Source organism: Nannospalax galili, unplaced genomic scaffold (genome assembly GCF_000622305.1).
Source record: "Nannospalax galili isolate Female #2095 unplaced genomic scaffold, S.galili_v1.0 scaffold809, whole genome shotgun sequence".
In the NCBI taxonomy this organism is placed as follows: Eukaryota; Metazoa; Chordata; class Mammalia; order Rodentia; family Spalacidae; genus Nannospalax; species Nannospalax galili.
Genome location: NW_008360015.1, coordinates 337,713 through 361,148, shown reverse-complemented (window position 1 = coordinate 361,148; position 23,436 = coordinate 337,713). Strand labels below are relative to the sequence as shown.

Below are 23,436 nucleotides of genomic sequence, written 5' to 3'. Positions count from 1 at the left end.
GAGGATGTCTCTGACCTGGAGGATCCTTCTGCTTCCATTTATTTCCCAACTGTTTAATTAGGGGAGTGGACCACCACGCCCTACTTCCGTATGGATGCCAAATATCTGGAAGGACATTATGCCATGACATCGTAGTTATCACATTAAAAAAGAGAGAGATCATGGACCTTTCCACAGCATGGGCAAATGTGGACTTGAGCGAGTGTGGCCGTAACAGAGGGCCGAACCCTGAAGGTAGAGCCCCCCTCTGAGCTTGACCACGCCTGGGCCCGCTAGCGCGCCAAGATGGCGGACGCCCCGCCCCTCGGCCTCCCTAGGCGCGCTCGCGGGCTGGAACCGAGTGCTTCCGAGCGTCGCCGAGCGTTCCCGAAGCCCCGTGGAACCCCAGGAGCCGCCCGGGAGGGAGCGGCCCCGCCCGGAGCCTGGGAGCGGCGTCCTCAGCACAGGGGGAGGGGGGAGGGGAGGCCGGATGTGAGTGGAGCGGCCATTTCCTGTTTCTCTGCAGTTTTCCTCAGCTTTGGGTGGTGGCTGCTGCTGTGCTTCGCCTTCCAGTCCGCCTAGTGCCTGGCAGCGTGGACAGCGGTCCCGGCACTCCGCACCCTGCCGCCCGCCGCCTAGCGCCCGTCCTCCCGGCGTTTCCCGAGCCCTCCGCTTCCCGCCTCAGAGACCGGCCGCCGCCGCTGCGGCCCACGGAGCGGCCCAGATGCAGGCCATCAAGTGTGTGGTGGTGGGAGACGGGTGAGTGCACGACCGCGCCGGGGCGACCGGGCTCGGGGTGGGGGGTCGGGGGCGGGCGGGATCTGGCCACAGCAGGCCCGAAAAGCCTCGGGCTTGCGTAAATCGCGTGCTCGGTTTCCTGGGGGCGCGGGCCTCCCACCCTCCTGGGCCTGGTTCCGGCTTTTTGGTTGGGGCGGGGAAGGGCCTCGGGTGAGCGGACCGGAGGGAAAAATGAACTCCACCCTCCTCCTTCCCGGGCCGGACACTGCCCGTCGCCCTGCCCTAGTTGGCACGTAGACGAGGTTGGTTTGGAAATTTTTGCTTTTTCCTTGGAAAAAGGAAGTCTAGTTTCTTCATTGACCTCTGGATTCCCTCCACCCTCCACCCCGTCGAGAACTGGAGTAGAAAAAGACCTTCAAGGCTATCCTAGTCCATTTATGTTTGCACCGGGGTGATCCGAAACTTAGCAACGCCTCGGTTGTTTCGACTTTTTAAGGATCTTTATAAAAATGATCGTTTTCGTACTTTCCGCGGAGAAAGTTATTGGAATGCTAGCTGAAGGAGCGGGTGTGATGAAAACTGTTCACTGATCATGGTGTGGTCATTTTTTTTTTTTTTTTAAGTAAATTAGCCTTCGCTGAAGTTAGGTTAGGCATGGATGTAGCAGAACCAGCTCCCTGTGACTCGAGGCAGTTCTTTTCATGACTGCCCGTGGTGGCCACAGGCCCTGGAGGAAGACAAGACTGGTCTTATGCAGTTTTTTTTTTTTTTTTTTTTTCCCTCCCATAGAAACAAGAATCTCAGTGTAATAGGAGCAAAATCGCGGGTCTCAGCATTGTTTGAATAGGTTGGTGTTCAACTGGGGAGATTACTACCAGTTTCGTTAAATTCAGAATGCAACTGGTACATTTTCAAGTTCTGTAGAAGGAAGAGTTCTGTTCTGGACTCACATAAGTTTTGGTTAACAACTTCTAAGTTTGCCATTAGCACTGGTTTCCATGAAGACTCCTAAATTCATTTACAGATTTTTTTTTCAGTTTATTTAGATAAATCTACTTTAGATATTGGGAATTTTTCCTGCAACTAATTTTAGCCGTACAGCACAGTATTTTTTTATAAGGTGTTAGGCTGTGGGAATTTTTCTCATAAATGTGAAGTCTTATTAACATGTAATGTTAATAAGTCAATGTATCCTAAGTAAAATTTTTGTTTAATTTCATTAGGAATATGTCTGGTTGTTGTTGTTGCATTTTTTGTTTTTTTGATACAGGGTCTCCCTGTAGCCCCAGCTATGTAGGCCAGGCTGGCCTCCCATCTCAGCCCCTGGTGTGTTGGGATTAAAGGGCGTGCCACACTCGATGATGTACTACTTTTCTTTAACCTAAAAGAAAGCTTTATTTTGTTGCTTGAAAAACAATTGTTCAGTTAGTTTGATAGTGAAAGCTGTCTAAGTGAAGTTTTGTTTTGTTTTGGAGACAGTATAAATCATAAGTAATTCTGGTTTGCCTTCCAGCTTGGTCCTCAATGGTAATTCTTCCGAAGAAGCCTCCCAAGTCTTGGGATTATGGGTGTGGGCCACCTGGCCTGCTTAAGGGAAGTTTTGATTCTTTAGCATAGTGAATTAACTAAACATACTACCTTGTCTTAGGAACTTTTGAAAGTTTTCTGAAACTTCCTTTGAAAGCTGAAAATGTTGCATCAGCAATTTGTGGATTGTGAACAACCACTACAATAACAAGTTTTTAAAAAGTTAAATTGCTGGGACATCTATGCTATCCACAACCCCCCAAGGTTCAGGGACCATTGAGGAAGAGGTTGAAAGATCGTAGAGTTAGAGGTTGGGGGTACCAGAGGGAAACCATGTCTTCTGGACATGACAGAACTGCTGTACTCAACAGCAGCTGTGGTTGCCTGCCCAAGGTCCAGCCAGTACATATTCTACCTTGGAGTGGGGAGGGGATCACAGCCCTCACCCCTAGCTGAGGAGCTTTTGACTATTGTTGATGGCTTGTGGGGAAGATTCTGTTTTCTTTAAGGGTGTGGCCCCTGGTCCACCAAGTTCTAGTGGATGGCCCCACACCCTTGAGTATATGGACAAAACAAATTGAACACAGTGAGCCTTAAAAAAAAAAATTGGGTAGGACTGGATCTATTGGGGGTTGGTGAGGGAGTGAATGTGACCAAAATATATATAAGAAATTCTCAATCAATTAATAAGAAATGTATTTTTTTTTTAAAGTAAATGGCGCCCGGCATGGTGGCATGCCTGTAGTCCCAGCACTTGGGAGGCAGAGACAGGCAGATCTTTGTAAGTTCAAGGCCAGCCTGGTCTACATAGTGAGTTCCAGGACAGCTGGGGCCACAGGGAGACCCTGCTTCAAAAAAACCAAAAAAAAAAAAAAAAAGTAAATTGCTTCTAATCCAATACAAACCCCATAGTTTTTGAAAATTTCTGACTTGTGCATCAACAAGACAGGGCCTCCCTGTAGCCCCAACTGGCCTGGAATTTGTTATGTAGACCAGGCTAGTCTCTATCAGAGATCCACCTGCCTCTGTCTCCTAAATGCTGGGATTAAAGGGGTGCACCACCACACCACAGGCTCAACCAACAGATGTAGCAATACTAAATTGACATCTACTTTAAAAAAAAAAATATATTGAGAATTTCATATATGCAGATAAGGTGTTTTGATAAAATCCTTGCCCCCTCCCTCCCCATCATCTACTTTTCTCCTCCTGTACTGGAGCTGGAACCCAGGGCCTTGTGCTGGGCTTTTTTTTTTTTTTTTTTTTTTTTTTTAAGTAGTCAAATACTTGTTGAATTCCCACTGTGGGATCTGGTTTCTCCCTTCACATTCCTGCAGTGAGTACCCCTGAGCCTATCATTCATCCCCTAGGAGAAGTGCCTCAAGGGAAAGTTAAACAAGATGCTCAATATGAAGAGGCTCCTAAGTGCCTGGCCCCTTGCTGAGAGCTTAGTGCTGCTTACCATTGTTAACTGGGCTTTTTATTTACGTTTTTGCAGCCTAGTACTTCATCTCTGTGTTAGGTAAATACCCTACCACTGAGCTATACTCATCAGCCTCTTATTGTTGATGGTATTATTGCTGTTTTTTTTACTGTGAGGGTCTCTGAAGAATATTAGACATAAAAATAAAGTTGCTGGCCTTGAATCTCTACTTAAAAATGAAAACCTCAGCTAGGCTTAGTGGTCCATGTTTCTAATCCCGGCACTGGGAGGCAGAGGCAGGTGAATCTCTTTGAGATTGAGGCCAGCCTGGTCTCCATAGCAAGTTCCAGGTCAGCTGTAGCTACAGGGAGACTCTGTCCCCTGCCCTCCAAAAAAAGAAAATTCATTATTTTTACATCTATCTGTCTGTGTGGGGCTCTCGAGCCATGTTGAAATTGTGGAGATCAGAGTTAGTTCTTTCCTTCTACCATGGGATTGAACCCAGGTCATCAGACTTGTATGGCAAATATCCTTACCCCCTGAGCCAGCTCTCTGCCCTCAGTCGATTTTCACTACTGTATTTGACATTGATGTTGACTAGGATGGAAGCTGTATTACTTTGAGGGGTGATGGATAGCAAATATTAGTTTAGAAAAGTCTAGATGCATCATTTTTCATGCCAATAGTTTTCTACTTTTTATCCAGTAACTGATGGTGTAGTTGAACTGTCTTTTTTAAATATTTTATTTTTATTTTACGTGTATGAGTGTACTGCCTGCATGTATGTAAGTGCACCTGTGTCGTGCCATGCTTTTAAAAAAGAAAGTTTTGAGGACTGGAGAGATGGCTCAGCGGTTAAGAGCATTGGCTGTTCTTCCAGAAGACCCAGGTTTGAATCCCAGCATCCACATGGCAGCCAACAACAGTCTGTAACTCCAGTCTGATCCTGTGGATCTGATGCCCTCTTCTGACTTCCAAGGGTGTTGCAAAACACAGGTGCACAGCCAGGCATGGTGGTGCTTGCCTGTAGTCCCAGCACTTGGGAGGCAGAGGCAGGCGGATCTCTAAATTCAAGGCCAGCCTGGTCTACATAATGAGTTCCAGGCCAACTGGGGCTAGGGAGAAACCCTGTTTCAGAAAGACCAAGGGAAAAAACAAAACAAAACAAAAAACAGGTGCACTAACATGCATGCAGGCAATAGACTCATACACATAAAAAAGTTATCCTGAGAAATCACAGTTATAAACTGTGTCATCATCCTGTATTCTTCTGGTGGGTTAGTCTTTGTGTACTTTAATAGGTTTTGGATATAAAATACAAGATAAGACTTAAAGTTTATTGTAAATAGTCTTCCCTGAAAACAGGACCCATGTGTTTATTTTGGACACGGATCGCGTGTTCTGAGCCACACTGAGCTAGTGCTCTTGCACTCCCTCATGCGTACTTGCCTTTTCTCTTTTTTCTCCCTGGTCCTATGGACTGAACCTGGGGCCTTGCATTTGGTAGGCAAGTGCTCTACCCTTGAGCTAATAATAAGTCCCTACCCAACTCTGTCCTCTCTCTATCCTCCTGCCTGTACCTCCTGAATGATGGGATTTCAGGGATATGCCAGCACAACTTGCCCAATGTTTTTTTGTTGTTATTTATGTATTGATTAGTGTGTGTGTGTGTGTGTGTGTGTGTGTGTGTGTGTGTGTGTGTGTGTATGCATGCATGCACAAGTACCATGGAGGCCAGAAGAGGGAGTTGGATTCTTTGGAGCTAGAGTTACAGGCAGTTTTGGGCCACCTGACGTGGGTGCTGGGTATGATCTCCGGGTGGTTTGGTTTTGTGTTTTGAGACAGGGTCTCCCTGTAGCCCTAGCTGACCTGGAACTCACCATGTAGACCAAGCTGGCCTCACGTTCACAGAGATCCATCTGTCTGCCTCTGCCTCCTGAGAGCTGGGATTAAAGATGTGTGCCACCATGCACTGCTATGCACTACTGTCGTTTTGAGCTATTATTATGATATTTGAATTCTGCACTGGCTTCCAAGTTTACATTTAGTATGAGACTGATTTTGTTTGGTAAAATTATACAGAATGCTTGTTTCAAAAAATTTAAATGATAGGGCTGGATCTAGAGCTAAATGATAGAGTACTTGCCTAGCACACACAAGTTCCTCAGTCTGATCTTCTGGACCTCAATAAATAAATACATTAAAAATGACAGTATTCCTAAAAGCTTGGGATTGGGGAAGGTCAAAGGATAGCAGGGATCTACTTTTAGAACCCTTCTATCTGTACCATGTCGATGTTAGTCATCCAGTCTTCTGGTTTACTTTCTCTCCTTTCTGTAGCTGGGTAGCTTTATCTCCTAATTGCAATCTCCCTAGAAAGGAGATGTTTTATCAGGAATCCTGCTGCCAGTGCAGTTACCATATGTCATCAGATACAGAAAATTTCAAATATAGAAAAGTGGAAAGAATTATACCCATGTACCTAGTCACCTAGACTCTGTAATCAGCATTATCAGAGGGTTTAATAGAGTTGATTTTGAGAGGAATGGGACAGTGTACAGTTTGATGTTTATGTATTTTTGTGGTGCCAGGGATAGACCCCAATAGTCTTGTCTGTATTTATTTGATTATTTTTATTTTATGTATATCAATTTTTTCCTGCATGTATTTAAGTGTACCATGTTCATGTCATGCTCACAGAAGCCAGAAGAGCGCCTCGGATCCCTTACTACACCAGAATGAATTTGATGATTCTAGAAGGGTGGTCTAGAATAACGCCTGCTTGAAGCTTCAGCTCTGTTCTGTGTAGTGTCTTTTGTCCTTGAGTGTTTGAGAAACTTTGTGTAGAATCTTAACTTTTTGAAAGCCTTTAATGGTAGTAATGGCTTTCTCTGCACATTGGTTGTGGAATACTCAGTTTGTAAATTTGAGAGTTTTGAAGATTTTTTTAAAAAATTGTGCATGTATGTATGGGCATCATGTACATGCAATGCCCATGGAGGCCAGAAGAGGGCGTTGAGTGTCTGGACTGGAGTTATAGATGGTTGTTACCCACCATGTGCTAGGAACCAAACCTGGGTCCTCTGCAAGAGCAGCCAGTGCTGTTCACCACTGAGCCCCAACTTGATTCCAGCCCCAACTTGATGGGGTTGTGGTTTGCTTTCATTGCACTGAACTACTCTTGCTGGTTCATATATTTTTCTGTGCATACTGTTACAGATTCTTCATACCTATTTCTCAGTATATCAAGGTTGTTCTTTTTGAGGTCTTTCATTTGTTCAAGTAGAGAGAGAGAATGAGAATATACATATATATTTCTTTTTTGTGTGTTTGTTTTTGTATTATGATAATGTCTCCCTATAGCCCTGGCTGGCTTGGAATTCACTGAGATGAAACTGGCTGTGGCTGCTTCCTGAGTACTGGGATTAAAGGTGTATGCCACCATGCCTATGTCTCTCAGCATCTACCTTATTTTTTGAGATAGGGTCTCTTACTGAATGAACATGGAGCTCACCAGTGTGGCTAGACTGGCTGACCAGTGAACTTTGGGAATCTGTCTTTCTCTGCATGCTCCCTCCCCTCAGACCTGGGTTCAGATGCATTGCTGCACCCAGCTTTTATGTGGGCCTGGGGATCTAAACTCTATGCTTTTTCAGTAGGTACTTTACCAACTGAACCAGCTACCTAGTCCCGAGTACTTATTTTACACTTAAAAGTCACAATTCTGGGCGGGGCGTGGTGGCACACACCTTTAATCCCAGCACTCAGGAGACAGAGGCAGGCAGATCTCTGTGAGTTCAAGGTCAGCTGGGGCTACAGGGAGACCCTGTTTCAAAAAGACCTAAAAAAATCACATTTCTGGCTTTTGTTTTGTTTTTGAGACAGGGTCTCATAACCTAGGTTGGCCTCCAACTCCCTAGGTACCCAAGGTTAACCTTGAACTCCTGATTTTTCTTGCCTCTCAAGTGCTGGGATAACAGGTACCACAGGATAACAGGTGTGCACCACCACACTTGGCCTTAATAGTCATGTTTCCACTGTGTTCTAACTTGTAAGATTTGTGTTTAGACATTACTTGATCTGCATTTGGTGTACAGTTGTCATTGGTAGAGTGTGGTTTTTTGTCTTTAATAGCATTACAAGGATACTTTATGCTTCTTAGATCCACCTCCCATTACCCCCTTTCTTCCCTTCCCCTCCTTTCTTCTGTGGTGCTGGAATCCAGAGTCTTGTGCAAGCTCTCTACCACTGTGGTACAGCTTGTAGATGGAGCTCTCTGTCACTCACTCTCCCTCTTTGGACAAGATTTTTCTGTGTAGCCCAGGGTTGGTCTTGAAATTGCAGCAGTCCTCTTTAGGCTCCCAAGTGCTGGAATGACAGACCCAATTTTCTTACATACCTTCTTTTAAAAATTTTTTTAAAGTATTTTTATTTTATGTGTATGAGTGTTTTGCCTGCATGTATGTGTGTATACCACTGGAATTACGGACAGTTGTTAGCTGCTTTGTGGGTACTGGGAACAGAACCAGGTCCCCTGCAAGAGTAGCCAGTGTTCCTAACCACCGAGCCATCTCTCCAGCCCTCTTACTTTTTTTTTTTTTTTTTTGGTCTTTTTGAGACAGGGTCTCCCTGTAGCCCCAGCTGGCCTGGAACTCACTATATAGACCAGGCTGGCCTTGGACGCACAGAGATCCACCTGCCTCTGTTACATATTTTTTTTTAAATAATTTATTTTGATTTTATGTGTTTTGCCTGTATGTAATGAGTGTACTCATGCATGCAATGCCCATAGAGGTCAGAAGAGGTATCGGATCCCCTAGAACCAGTTATGGGTAGCTGTTACCCACCATGTGAATGGGTGCTGGGAACCAAACCTTGGTCCTCTGCAAGAGCAGCCAATGCTCTTAACCACTGAGCCATCTCTCCAGCCCCCTTACATACTTTTTTTTTTTTTTTTTTAATGTGAGGAAATTGTCAGTTTCCAGAGTATTGATTGTGTGTCTTAAGGTTTGGTTTGTACATTTCAGGAAGCAGTACTCAGGTTGGTCAAAGTGGAGGGGATGGGATAAAGTTCTCTTAAAGGGATAGTAAAGCTTGCAGTAGGAACATAAGTTACTGTCTAATCTTGGTCTTTTCCACAGGATAGGGCAGGGGAAGTGCAGATAGGTTAAAAAAAATTGTGCTGTCATGAGCTAGGGGAAGATCCCATTTGGAACTGACAGGAACATTCTTCCAGCAGACCATGCTCAGTTTCTAGAGTTACAATATCTTTCAAGGATTAAATAGAAGCTGAAGTGAGCACTTAGATATATAAATTTGAAAAATTCCAGAGCAAATTGTAACTTCTAGAAACCATAGCAGCATCAGTCATGCCTGTGGCTTCTACTCTCCATGTGGATACATCTTTTACTTCCCCTAGTATATATGTTGACTTTTGTCTTCTAGAGTTGCTTTATGCCATGTTGTTTACAAGAAATGATAAATCCACTTATTAATAAAGAATTTAAGATGGGTGTAGTTGCACATGTCTTTAATCCCAGCACTTAGGATCTCTGTGAGATTGAGGCCAGCCTGCTCTACTTAATGAGTTGTAGGGATAGACCAGGCTGGCCTCAAACTTACAGAGATTCACCTGCCTCTGCCTCCCAAGTGCTGGAATTAAAGGCCTGCGCCAACATGCCCTGCTAAATTTTTTTAAGAATTTAGTTAAGGGACTGGAGAGATGGCTCAGCAATTCAGAGCACTGGCTGCTCTTGCAGAGAACCCAGGTTTGATTTCTAGCACCACATGGTGGTTAACAGTTGCCCGTAACTCCAGTTCCAGGGGATCCAACACCATCTTCTGACCTCTGTGGGCATTTCAGGACACAGGTATGCTTAGCAATACACTCATACACAGAAAATAAAATTGATAAATAAAATTTTTAAAAAGAATTTAGTTAAGGGGCCCAGAGAGATGGCCCAGCATTTAAGGCTGCTCTTCTAGAGTACCCAGGTTTGGTTCCCAGCACCCATATGGCAGCTAACAGCTGTCCATAACTCCAGTTCCAGGGGATCCTGCGCCCTCTTCTGGCCTCCACAGGCACTGCACACAGTGCACTTAACATGTAGGCAAAACACTTAGACATAAAATAATAAAATTAAAATATTTTTCAGCCAGGCATGGTAGCGCACGCCTGTAGTCCCAGTAAATGTGTTTACAACAAATTGCCCTTGCTTCCCGAGAATAAGAAACCAGAAGGCAAAGCTGAGCTTCTGCGGTTTCTTTCATGTTTCAAATGGTGGCATGTTTGTATGGAGTGAGGGAAAACGCAGGAAGAAAACCTTTTGCAGTACCATACCAAAGTCCTGCATATCACCTAAGGCTCGGAGCCCTGGGTTGAGGCTGTAACGTTAAGACCCTGAGTGTGCAAGGCGCTCAGTGCTGCATTTTTTTATTTATTTATTTATTTATTTATTTGTGTGTTTCAAAAAATGAAAGATTTAGAAGAATTTAGTGTAAAGCTTATGGAGACAGGGTCTCACGTAGCCCAGACTGGACTTGTTATACAGCCAAGGAATACCTTGACTTTGATCCTGTCTGCTTCTACTTTGGTACCAGGATTGCAGACATATGCTACCCTGCCTGGTTTTATTCAGTGCTGGGAAGCAAACCCAGGACTTTTCATGCTAGGCAAACACTCTAACCAACTGACCTGCCCTTCAGTCCTGTTTTATAGAACATAAACTATAGTCAGTAATGATTGATAAGTAAATTCTCAGCCATATACTCAGACCTATAATTCCAGCACTGAGGAAGCAGAGATAAGAGCATCTCCACAAGTTCAAGTCCAGCCTGGTTTTACATAGTGAGTTTAAGGCCAACAAGGCTATGCAGTGAGGCATCTTAACAAAACAAAATTCTCAGTTAATACCAGATTTTTTTTTCCCAAATGAACCTTTAAAAAAATGATACTTTTAGGTGGGGATAGAGCTCAATGGTAGTTAGGCTTGATAAGTGTACTGGTGGGGATGGTGGTGGTGATAAGTGATGCCTCAGATTCAGGAAAAGGAGCTTTATAGCTTTATTTACTATTTACTTCAAAGTTCTGGAGTTTGAACACAGAATCTGTGCATCCTAGTCAGGCATTCTGCCACTGAGCTGTAGTTCCAGCTGAAATTTAAAAATTTTATTTTTATATGTATGAATTTTGTGTGTGCATGTATGTAAGTATACTGTGTATGTAGTAACCACAGAGGCCAGAAGAAGGGGACAGATCCCCTGGAACTGGAGTTACCGATAGTTGTGAGCCACCATGTAGGTGCTGGGAACCAAACCTGGGTCCTCTGCCAGTGCTCTTAACTGCCAGTGTTCTTAACTGCTGAGCCATCTCTCCAGCCTTCCTCCAGCTGAACGTCTTAAATTTTATTATATATTAATTATACCAAGTAAGAGGTTTCATTATGACATCTCCATTATGTTCACATCTCCATGTTTCCTTTACTCCCTTCCCTTCACAATTCAGCTCTTCTTTTTTGTTGGTTTGAACTAGAGTCTTACCATGTAGCCCTAGTTGTAGAGGGACTCGCTGTGCAGCCCTGGTGACCTGGAGACCTGTCTCAGCCCTCAAGTGCTGAAATGACAGACCTGAGCCACTGCTCTGCTCTCAGCTTTTCCTGAGGTCCTGTTCACTGCAGTGTCTCTAGCGAGTGCCTTTCTTCACGTAGTACACACTTGTGATAAATTGCAGTTCAATGAATGCACTCTGTAGTTTGGGGAAAGAGAAATTTTGCATAATTTTACATGTAAGAAACTAAGGCATAAAAGGAAGTTAAAATGTGCCAGAAAATAAAAAAAAATTACAGAGTTGGATTTCAAATCCAGACCCCTCACTCTGGATCTTAGGCTTTTGCTCATGCAGGTTTGTTGTGACATTCTAAGACTTTCACAAGATGCATGTTCGGTGAGTCATTTCTGTTGAGAAAGCCTTTAGGAATTGGAGTTACCTCCTGGTGATGTAATGTTTGATAGTGAGCTCTTTGTGGTGGGCAGTTCCAACTTTTAATAAGCCTTTTACAATGTTACAGTAAAACAAGTATATTGGCAAGACTGAGTGGGCCAGTACCCTACCTCTCTACCTTAGCCCTACACAACGGGAAGAAAAATGAAAAAAAAAGGCAGCTCACCATCTTCATGTTGAAAATTATTTACGGTGGCAAATCAATACCACTGTGCCATCTTGACCTTGGTAAACTAACAGAAGACAACATGGAGCTGGGCTTATTGTAGAGAACATTTGATGAACTGAGTCTTGAGGATGCTGGGGACTCAGAAACCCCTAAGTCAGTTAGGGAATGTTGTAAAACTTGTCACACTTTTAGGTATATTCTCAAAATTCTCAAGTGGTTGGGTGCCTTCAGCCACTACCGTAACTTCTGCCCAAGGGTAAGCTGGTGATAACACAGTATGATCTGTAACTTAGTTTTGCTTCTATGGGCTTCCTTTACTTTCTCTTTGCACCTGCTTGAAGAGTTTATTCTATCCCTGAGCACTGATTAACATGCTTAGGATGGATGGTGCTAGCTCCTGCTTTGAAAGCTTGCAGTAAGATTTGGGGTGGGGAAGTGACAGGTGCATACAGATGAATGAGAGCCAGGGGCTGGTTGACTGTTCAGTCCTGATAATAGTCACTGCTGGTTACAGGGAAGACTTAGGGAGGGGATAGGAGTTGGAGAATTGTGCCACTTAGGCAGTGACTAAAGCATAGCTGAGAAAGTAACAGGTAGTTGCAGAGGCCACCGTCTTTACAGGTTAGTATCAGTATGCTTTGTGAAGGGCCTCAATAGATGGTCAGCTAAGAAGCCACTTTAAAATGTTCTCTGAATCTTGTTCTTCACATGTATTTCTTGACTGCTGGTCCTGATGCCAAATGCTTACAGTGGTGGTTTCTGAATCTGCCTTTCTGAGGAATCCTAATTTGTTTTAGAATTTTAAGATAAAAATGTGTGTGGTGTTTAAATGTTACAGAAATGTTGACTCGTAGGAATGTGGTATGGGTATTTCTTGGTTTTTCTAGAAATTGTAGCAGAGTCATGAAAACTATGATTGCATTCATGTTGACTAAGCAGCTTTTCTTCTCTCCCTTTAGAGCTGTAGGTAAAACGTGCCTGCTCATCAGCTACACAACCAATGCGTTCCCTGGAGAATACATCCCCACTGTGTAAGTCTCAGGCCGGGAGCCAACCTAGCCTGCTGCTGTTCTGATTTCTTAGGCTGTTTGTTTGGCTCTAAAGCCCTTGTTGATCCTTACATTAACTGATCCATGTTTATTTTCCTCTCTTAACATTGACTAGAATATAATTGTTAGGAATTTGGAACTTTAAAAATAAAAGCCAGTTTAAAGTACAGTTTCCTTTATTTTCTTATGAGGGAATAAACCAATATTCCTGGTTTTCCTGTTGACATTCAGGAAGTAATAGAAATTTAACTGAATTACAGAGGCTGGATAATGTAAAGAAAGCAAGAGCTGGAGCAAAGGAGCCTGAGCAAAGAAAGTCCTTGGCAGCATGTGCTCCAATGATTGGGCTCTGGTACTGGAGTGTGGAGTTACATTAGGTTTCCATTGGCCTTTTGCAAAGTCATCGGTTGGTTCCACCTCATTGTTACAGGGCTATGGGGTTGAGGCTAGGGTGTAGGTGTGGGGAGGACTTGGGCTGCTCATTCCCTATGGGCAGCAAAATCAGGTGGAGGGAGAAAGTGCTTTTCTGATGATGGGTTACTGAGAGCTTCATAAAGCTCCACCCTGTGGCTGCAATGTGCCCTATCCTCATAACTGTCTTCCTTTGCCACTGTGGCTGCAAACCTGGGGGAGAACAAGCCCTTCAGTCGTGCCCCACTTGACACAGCACATCACTAAGTGCTCCCTGAAATGTCCTGTAAGTTTAAAACGTGTAAGCAGAAACTTTCTGTTTATGATAGAGGATTGTCCTTATCTATGTGTATACAGAGAATAAAGTCATTGAAGAGTCTTAACTTTGAGGTCCTAACTGATGCACTGAGATTCTTGGCCCCTCTTTTTTTTGAATTACTGTGCTATGTTAATGCCATTACACATGCCTTTGTACACACGACAGATAACTAGAACTGAATTGTGTCAAATAAAAAATTTCAAAGTTAAAATTTTTAAAACCACTATTTTTTTTGCCTGTTTTTTGTTTTGTTTTGTTTTTTAAGTCTTTTTGAGATAGGGTCTTCCTATGGCCCCAGCTGGCCTGGACTCACAGAGGTGATTCCCCTGCCTCTGTCTCCCAAGGGCTGGGAGCAAAGGCATGTGCCACCACGCCTGGCTATGTCTATTTTTTTGAGACAGGGTCTCACTATGTAGTTCTGGTTGGCATGAAACTTGCTATATAGACCAGGCTGGCCTCTTCTATTTTAATTTCATACATTTCCCACTGAAATCCATCTCTTAACTCATAGAGATCTATTTGCTTCTGCTTACTGAGTGCTTGGATTAAAGTCATGCACCACCACTTCCAACTTCATATATACATTATAAATGGTGTAAAAATCACCTCCAGGACAAGACAGCTTAGCAAATAAAGAGTAAGTGCTTGCCACGCAAGCCAGATGACCTGAGTTTAATCCCAAGAACCCACTCGTAGTGGATGGAAAGGGAGAACTGGTTTTTGAAAGTTGTCCTCTGATCTCCACACAGGTGTACCCTCACTTACACACATCTACATACACATATACACAGTCAGTAATGATCAAAATTCAAACAATTTGCCTCTAGATTGTGTATGTGCTTGAGAAGCATATAAAAATAAATTGAGGCTGGGCATGGTGGCACATGCTTTTAATCCCATCACTCTGGAGGCAGAGGCAGGTGGATCTCTGTGTTCCAGGCCAGCTGGGACTACAGGGAGACCCTGTCTCAAAAAGACCCAAAAAAACTACCTAACTAAATAAATAAATTTGATATTTATACTTGGTCTTTACCAATATAGCCATATATATATATATATATATATGTAATTTTTTCCCCCTTATAATCTGAGAAAATCCAAAATTTGCACGCAGGAGGCAGAGGCAAGCAGATCTCTTGAGTTCAAGGCTAGCCTGGTCTGCATAGTGAGTTTTAGGCCATCCAGGGTTATACAGTGACACCCTTAGAAAAACAAAAACTCCAAAAGTCCAAATTTTACAATACCCCGGTGCCAACTATTTTTAAAAAAGATACTAAACTTTTGTTCCCAAAATGCTGTTTGAAATTTTGTCTATGACTGCCAGCTGCACCTGGTAGAGCCTGATTAGTGTGGGATGAAAACGACCTCATTGTTTACATTTCTGATCATTAGTAAGGGTAGTCTTGTTTTTTTGTTTTTTGGCAGTTTTTTTGGTCTGTTTTTGAGACAGAGTCTCCCTGTAGCACCAGCTATCCTGGAACTCACTATATAGACCAGGCTGGCCTTGAACTCACAAAGATTCCCCCAGCCTCTACCTCTGGAGTGCTGGGATTAAAGGCATGCGCCACCATGCCCTGTTGTAAAGGTAGAGTCTTGAAGCGTATCTGTCCAAAGCCTTCCGTGAACTGCATGCCAAAATCTTTTGGTTCTTTTTATTGAAAATTCTTCATACTGGTGGAGCTTCTTTATATATATTTTTTTCAAGTATTTAATTTTATGTGTATGCATGTATTGTCTGCATATAGGTAAGTGCACTCGTGTTGTGCGATGCCTGGAAGACAGAAGAGGCTGTCGGATCCCCTGGAACTGGAGTTACAGACAGCTGTTAGCTGCCATGTGGGTGCTGGGGTTTGAGCCTGGGTCTTCTGCAACAGTCAGTTTCTTAACCGTTGAGCCAACTCTCCAGCCTCTACTGGTGGAACTTCTTATAAATACTCAGTCTACCATCTCTCATTTTTGTCTTGAACTTAGGGTATTGTCTAACCTTCTATAAACACCACCTGCTTCCTTTCATTTGGTGCTAGGCTGGAACCCAGGGTCTTGAATGTGTGTGCCAAGTGCTCTATCTTTGAGCTAAACCCTGGTTCTGAAGTTTTAATGTTTAAATATAAATAATTCTACCCCTCCCACTCCTGAGTTATGTGGAGCTTGAGGAAACCATTGGTACTTAAATAAAGCAAGAATTGTCTTATTTATAGAATTGTGGTTAAAGTTTTTCTCTTCATTTTTGGTAGTGCATAAAGCAAGCATCTATTTCATCTTCTCCACTGGTGTCTCACTATGTAGCCAAGGTTGGCCTTCAATTCTTGACCCTCTTACCTCGGCTTCCTAAGTGTTGAGATTATAGCTGTATACTACCATACCTGGTTAAACATTTTCTTAACAAAAGCTGGTTTGGTCATTACCTTCTATAGATCACATTAGAACTCACTTAAACTTTGATTCTGTTCTTAATAGTCAAAGCCCTGTAATTTTAAATACTACAAATACATAAAAATGAATCCTTAACCTTAATACTTTTACCTTAAAATTGATGTTTTTTGGTTTGTTTTGTCTTGAAACAAGGTCTTGGCCTGTAGCATGGTCTGGTCAACCTTGAACTCTCAGTGATCCTCATGCCTCAGCCTATCCTGAGTGTTGTGATTACAGCCACATGTACTGCCATGACCACCTATCAGTAGCACTTTTTTTGAGACAAGGTCTCTCTGTAGCCTCAGTTGACCTAGAACTAACGATGTAGACCAGGCTGGCCTCTTATCTCACAGAGAATCTGCCTGTCTCTGCCTCCTGAGTGCTGTTCAAAGGCGTGCTCCAGCACACCTGCCAGTAGTGCTTTTCTATCAGCCTATTTTCCTCTTGTTAGCCAGTAGGCCTTTCTGGGTTGCCTCTTTCTGTAATTAACTAATTTGTGTATTTGAGATTATGACTAATTTAAGCTACATTTACATGGTCAGGGATCTCATTTTCTCAGATCAGGTATGTTTTGTGTTACTGCTGCACTTTGGTTGTAGGTACATGTGACCCAGACTTTACCAAAGAACACTTGTTATAGATGAGGAAATTACATACACAAAGAACTTGGCAAGAGGAATTTGGAGGAGGGACTCATTCTACACTTTCTTTTCTCCTGGAGAACAAAACCTTTTTGTTTAGTAAAGGCAAAATTTGTTTTATTTTTGTGTTTTCGTTTGTTTCAGTTGAGTTTAGTAGCTTGCCCTTTGTTGCTTGTCTTTCAGGTTGTTCGGTTGGTTCCCTGTGTACTTTTCTGACTGGCCTGGCAGCCTGCAGGCTGATCTCTTCCTTGGAAACATACCTCTGGAAAGTTGCTGGGACAGTGACTCAGGTCCTAGGTTGTCTATGACTAACCTTTTCTTATCTTCTTCTACAGTTTCGACAACTATTCTGCCAATGTTATGGTAGATGGAAAACCAGTGAATCTGGGCTTATGGGATACAGCTGGACAAGAAGATTATGACAGATTGCGCCCCCTCTCCTATCCGCAAACAGTAAGGCTTGCACCTGATATTTAACGTGTCCCATGGAACATATAATTCTTGAGTTATGCCCACAGCTTTGCTTGTGTTGCCATGATGGGTGTGTGGTTACAGTAAGTAAAGGTACTTCAGTATTAAATAGCCCCTTCATTGAAAGCCAGAATTTTAGTTTTTTAATATAACCAGTTATTCAGCCCTTTGCATTTTAAATTCTTTCATTTAGTTTTAGGACAACCACACAGAACAGGTACTGTCTGATTTCTGTTTTGCAAAGCCATTTTTAGCAGCACTTACTTTGAAGATGGCTTGCTTTGGGATGGTCTTAAATCAGAAAATCAAGCAGTTAGGTTGGGCCTGGTGTGTCACACCTGTCATGCCAGCACTTGGGAGGCCCAGGAAGCATTGCCACGTGTTTGAGATGAGCCTGTGCTATAGCATGAGACCTTGTCTCAAAAAAATTAAGCAGTTACTAAGGTTTCTTGGGCTGGGGATGTAGCCCAGTTGATATTATGCTTGCCCAGCATGTACAGTCTTGAGTTTGATCCCTGGCACCCCATAAACAGGGTATGGTGGCTCATGCCTATAATCAGGGTAGAGGCAGGAAGACCAGAACTCAGGTCATCTTTGACTACATAGTGAGTTTCTGGCCAGACTGAAATACATGAGACCCTGTCTCAAAACAAAAAAAGTTTCTTTAAACTGGATCCGTAATTAATCTCAGGATTTAGCCCCCCCCCCCCTTTTTTTTTTGATGCTGGATCTTTCTATTTGTAGTCCTGACTGTCCTGGAATTAACCAGAGATCTATCTGCTTCTGCCTCCAGAGTGCTGGGATTAAAGGTGTGGTGTGAGCCACTATGCCCAGCTTAGTATCTTTTTTCTATAGTTTTTGGCTTCAGTTGGACATCTTTTTAGTATAAATTGAGGTTTTATTTGTAAAATTCTTGTATTGTGTCCAGCCAGGGAACTTATTAGATACCTTTTGCTTCTGTGTGAGAACTAAATGATTATAGTAGTAGTTGGCAAGACTGGGTACATGGAAGATAGTGGCAGGGCTCAGAGCAGCTAGTTGTCTTTCATGTGTCATTTGCTTTGGGGGTGGGGCTTGTTTTGGTTTTTTTGAGACTTAGTCCCAGCTAGCTTGGAACTTAAGCTATGTAGACCAGGCTGGCCTTGATCTCACAGAACTTTGCCTAGGTTCATTTGTTTCTCTAATACATGCTTGCTCTGCTTTTTTTTTTTTTTTTTCTTCTTCTTTTTGAGACAGGGTCTCCCTGTAGCCCCAGCTGGCCTGGATTCACTATGGAGACCAGGCTGGCCTCAAACTCACAGAGATCCGCCTGCCTCTGCCTCTCAAGTGCTGCCCAGCTTGCTCTGCATTTTAAGAAGTGTATTTCAGGGCCAAGGAAGTGGCTCAGTGGTATCATGTTTTCCTACCTTTATTCAGTTCCCAGCATGGCAAAAAACTTTTTTTGGGGTGGGGGTGGGGGTCTTTTTGAGACAAGGTCTTCCTGTAGCCCCAGCTGTCCTTGAACACGCCTGGCAAAATTTTTAAGGCATATTTTAGAACAGTTTTGGAGATAAAATGACTGACTAGTTAAGGTAAGCTTTTCATATTCATGAAAGAGCAAATTCCTTGGGTGCAGGTCCTGTCCCCCTCCTTCCTAGCTGTATAACCAAAGGAGGAAAGGGTAGGGTAAAGGTACTTGCCACCTATCTGTGAACCTCAGGCCTCTGCCTGTTTCTCTCTAGGATGAGTGAGTGCATGTCTGGCAAGGTGTGGTAGCTCATCCTGTAATCCCAGTCCAGCAGAGGCAAGTGAATCTCCGTCAGATCACTGCAAGCCTGGTCTGTATAATGAGACCCTGTCTCAAAAACAATCCATATTGTGCACACACTGTCCTGGAGCATCCCACACCCCCCAGTGTTAGCTACTATTCAGCTCCCTTTTTTTTTCTTTTTTGGTCTTTTTGAGACAGTCTCCCTGTAGCCCCTTCTGGCCTAGAACTCAATATGTAGACCAGACTGGTCTTGAACTCAGAGATCCGCCTGCCTCTACCTCTGGAGTGCTGGGATTAAAGGTGATAGGTAAAAAGTAGCCAGAGAACGAATGGCTAGAATTGATAGGGGGAAAGCACCAGGACACAGATGAAACCATTGGAATAGTTTATTAGCAAAGGAACACATGGGACAGATTCCCTTCCGGGCAGGGAAAATGTCTGCCCTGGGGTCTTTTATAGGGGGAGGCTTCTGCTTCCTGCAGAAGGTGGGAAGATGGTTTTTTGTTTTTTTTTTTTTAAAGTTGGGGGGATGGGGGGATGACAGGAGCTGGACTGTTAAAACCTGTTCTCTTTAGAGATCAAAGGGGAAGCCTGCTCTGTTGGCCAAACAGTGGAGAAAAGTCTGCTTTTCTTGACTTCAAAGACCAGGGTGCTTATCAGCTCGGTTCCCTTTTCTCAGGAGCTTGAGAAGTCCTTGAGACCCTGTTGGTGAGGGGGCGGGGATATCTGAACCTTAACAAAAGATGTGCACCACCATGCCTTTTCAGCTCCTTTCTTACTGATGGATCAAGGCTCCTAGGTTTTGCCCAGATGAGTATCACTGCTGTGTGCACTGTCCAACACCCCTGGCTGTTGACTGAGGGGTTTGGGCTGGGATCAGGGAGAGATAGCTTAGAGAAAGGCAGGCTTTGAGTTGAACCCTGACTGGCAGGACAGTTAGAACCTACTTGACCCTTGCTTTGTCTTAGAATGGAGTGTGACTGTCAGGATTTAGTTCTAGTGTACTCAGCTCTTTATATACATGAAATGAACTTTCTGTTTAGGTAGTGATGGTTCAAAACTTATGAGGCACACTTTTTCTCTATAGTCATCATTGTATACATTTTGTTTCTTGCTGGAAGTGTTACCAAATACAATCTATTTGAGCTGTAGGTTTTTGTTAATTGGGCTTTAGCTGAATTTCAGTTAATAACATTAAATAAAGACCAAAAAATGGAAGGTTTGAATTGGGTGGTTTTTCAGTTAACCTCTTGCTAAAAATTGACCATGCTTTAAGTATTTAAAAATCAGCCCACAATCACAAATTATTTCAATTCTTCAGTATCTGTGGAAACTCTTCTATATCAAATGGGTATTGTTTAATTCCAGGTTTAGGTGGATTTTAAAGCATAATAATTAGGCCGGACATGGTGGCACACGCCTGTAGTCCCAGCACTTAGGAGGCAGAGGCAGGCGAATCTCTCTTGAGTTCAAGGTCAGCCTGGTCTACATAGCGAGTTCAAGGCCAGCTGGGGCTATAGGGAGACCCTGTTTCAAAAAGACCCCACCCCCCAAAAAGAAAACAATTAGTATATACAGTGCAGTGGATGTGTCTGGAAAGGTGTGGTATCATTTCTCAGAAATGAGAGGCTCTCTATTGTGACTCAGTGGTTACAGAGTAGGGAGAGGCCATTTTCTCTTGGGGAGTCACTCTTAGAGAGTCAAAGGTGATTTGGCAGGAATCCCACTGTATACTGAAGAGCACTGCTAAGTAAGGTGCCTCTTCCCAGATTAAAGCAGTAGTGTGAGGCCTGAAATCAAAGTGGCTGTTGTCCTTTCAGGACTTTAAGACTTGAGCTTGTTGTATCCTGTCTGTGTATAACAGGTGGGTGGTTTCCTCTCAAAATGACCATGGGTAGCAAGAAGAGAGTAGGACATGATGCTTGATAATCTGACATGTGCCAGTCTGGGTATGTGGAGGAGTTAGGAGCACAGAGGCAAAGAGCGTGTAGCTGGCAGTTAAACGCCTGCTGAGACTGCCTAAGATAAGGAAGTTAGCTTGATAACTTGGACAGGCCCCAAATGCCCAAATACCAGTGCCTGGAAGGTTGATTCCTTGGGGTAGTACTGTCCTATCAAGAGGAGTAGACCTGAGAGTTCTAGGCTGGCACCTTATTCTGTTGTCTGCTGGATGGCACAGGGTTCTGATTTTGGCTCCTTGGGCTGTAGGCCTGTTTATATGGCTCATTCAAGACTCCACCCCCCACTGCTAAAGAGCCAGGTGGAGGATTATTTATTTGGGGCACTCTACAAAGAGATAGCACTTCCTTTGGTTGTTCCTTTGAGACGGTCTCATTCTGTAGCCTAGGGTGGCCTAGAACTTGCAGTGATCTTGTTTCAGCCTCCTGAAAGTGGGGATTACTGGTATAAATCACCACATCTGGCTGCAGTTGTTGACAACTCCTCCTCTGCTTCCTTTTAACTGTGGAGCCATCTCCAGCAGGTTCTTCTTTCAGAGACAGAGTCTCACTGTGCAGCCCAGGCTGGCCTAGAACTCACAGAGATCCATCTCCCTTTGCCTCTAAGAATGCTGGGATCAAAGGTGGCCTGTGCCACCATGCCCAACTTGTTTTATTCAGTATGATCTTTTTAAAAAATATTTTATTTTATTATTATTTAAGACAGGGTCTCCCTGTAGCTCCAGCTGCCTGGAACTCACTCTGTAGACCAGGCTGGCCTTGAACTCAAAGAGGATCGATCCGCCTGTCTCTACTTCCCGAGTGCTGGTATTAAAGGCGTGCGCCACCACGCCTGGCCTACTTTATTGTTTTTTATGTGTATGAATGTATTGCCTACATGTATATAACTGCACCTGTGTGTACAATCCCCTAGAAGGTCAGAAGAGGGTGTTGGATCCTCTGGAACTGGAGTTTCAGGTGGCTGGTAGCCACCATGTGGGAGCTAGGAACCAAACCTGGGCCCTCTACAAGAGCTGCCAGTGCTTTTAACTGGCTAAGCCATCTCTCCAGCCCCCTGAAGTGATCTTTTATTTCCTGGTGGTCTCCTTTCCCCAGCATGGTCTGAGAGAGTGACAGGAATGGGGCTGAGGTAAAGCTATCAGTACTGGGGACTCCCAGTGGCCTGGGCTCCCCCCCAGAGCTTGTTTTCTTACTCATTGTCCAGTTTCTTGTAGTCCTGCCTTTTCTCTACCATGTATATGTCCTAGTCAAAAAGGACAGAATCCCTCTATTAAAAAAAGAAAGTAGAAGCCAGGCTTGGTGTCGCATGCCTTTAATTCCAGCACTCGAGAGGCAGAAGCAGGCGGAGTGGCCTGTGCTCCCCCCCAGAGCTTGTTTTCTTACTCATTGTCCAGTTTCTTGTAGTCCTGCCTTTTCTCTACCATGTATATGTCCTAGTCAAAAAGGACAGAATCCCTCTATTAAAAAAAGAAAGTAGAAGCCAGGCTTGGTGTCGCATGCCTTTAATTCCAGCACTCGAGAGGCAGAAGCAGGCGGATCTCTGTGAGATGGAGGCCAGCCTGGTCTACATAGGGAGTTCCAGGCCAGCTGGGGCTACCAGGAGACCCTGTCTCAACAAACAAAAATTTGCTCATGTTGAATTTGAGAACCTTCCTTTGCTTCTCGGTCTTTTGGCTAAGATCAAGTCTGAGAACCTTTCTGATATTTCTAACTAAAGTCACTTTTTCCTCTGAATTGTTTCTGTGCTGTTTCTCTTTCCACTGTTGGGTTTAGTTACTTTCTCATATATATCATGCTAGAGTCTTCCCAGCATGAGTCTTTCCAAGGGCAAATTATGTCTATTGCTATATCCCAAGGCCTCAGATGATTGCTTAGGTCATACCACCAACACTGTGGGCTTACCATAGTATCTTTAATAACTGTGGGTGTCCAGCCTTCAAATGTACAGAAATGATGGACTTTGTCCCCATGGGGACAATCAAAGCATCGCTTAGTGTCATACCCATAATTCAACAGCATCCTGAGCATGACTTCATCTTTCAATGTATATTGCAGTGCTGATGGAAAATGCAAAGGGTTAACCCTGCAGAAGTAATTGACATTGGCCCCATGTCTCAGTAGCAGACTTATCAGCTCATAGTTGCCCATCCTGAGAGCTATCTGCAGGCAGTTAACTGGGTCTTGATTGGGCAGAGCTCCAGCACCCAAAAGCAACTTAACTGAGGAGAGGTCACCATTTGAAACGGCAAAATATAAGGCTGACTTCCTCTGATCATCGTAGTGTTTGCGGATTCTTTGATCTAGCATGAAATTCACGTCAAATCCAGCCTGGATGAGAAGTTCCAGGCATTGTGGGTGTGCTCCAGCTGCTGCACAGTGCACAGGACTGATCCCACTCCTCTTGATGGCAGCAAGATTTGTAACTGGAACCAGCATCTTTAGAGCTCTGAGAAAGAATTTCAAAGTGCACTTCAGATGGGTTCTTGTTAAGATGCTCATGATTCTTTTTATACTTAAACAAATGGTATGTTAATAGGTAGTATTTCAAATCCCTAACAAAAAAATGCTAATTTCATTATCAAATTCAGAT

General features: G+C 43.6%; 1 protein-coding gene across 1 annotated transcript in view; it reads left to right on the top strand.

The window, feature by feature from the left end:
- The first annotated feature begins 446 nt into the window (after window positions 1-446).
- The window catches only part of Rac1 (Rac family small GTPase 1), a 27,558-nt gene continuing 4,568 nt past the window's right edge, over window positions 447-23,436 (top strand). Inside the window, exons 1-3 of the mRNA XM_008824077.3 lie at window positions 447-738; window positions 12,795-12,866; window positions 17,003-17,120. Coding sequence (XP_008822299.1) covers window positions 704-738; window positions 12,795-12,866; window positions 17,003-17,120 — 225 coding nt within the window. The 5' untranslated portion in view covers window positions 447-703. The remainder of the gene's footprint in view (window positions 739-12,794; window positions 12,867-17,002; window positions 17,121-23,436) is intronic.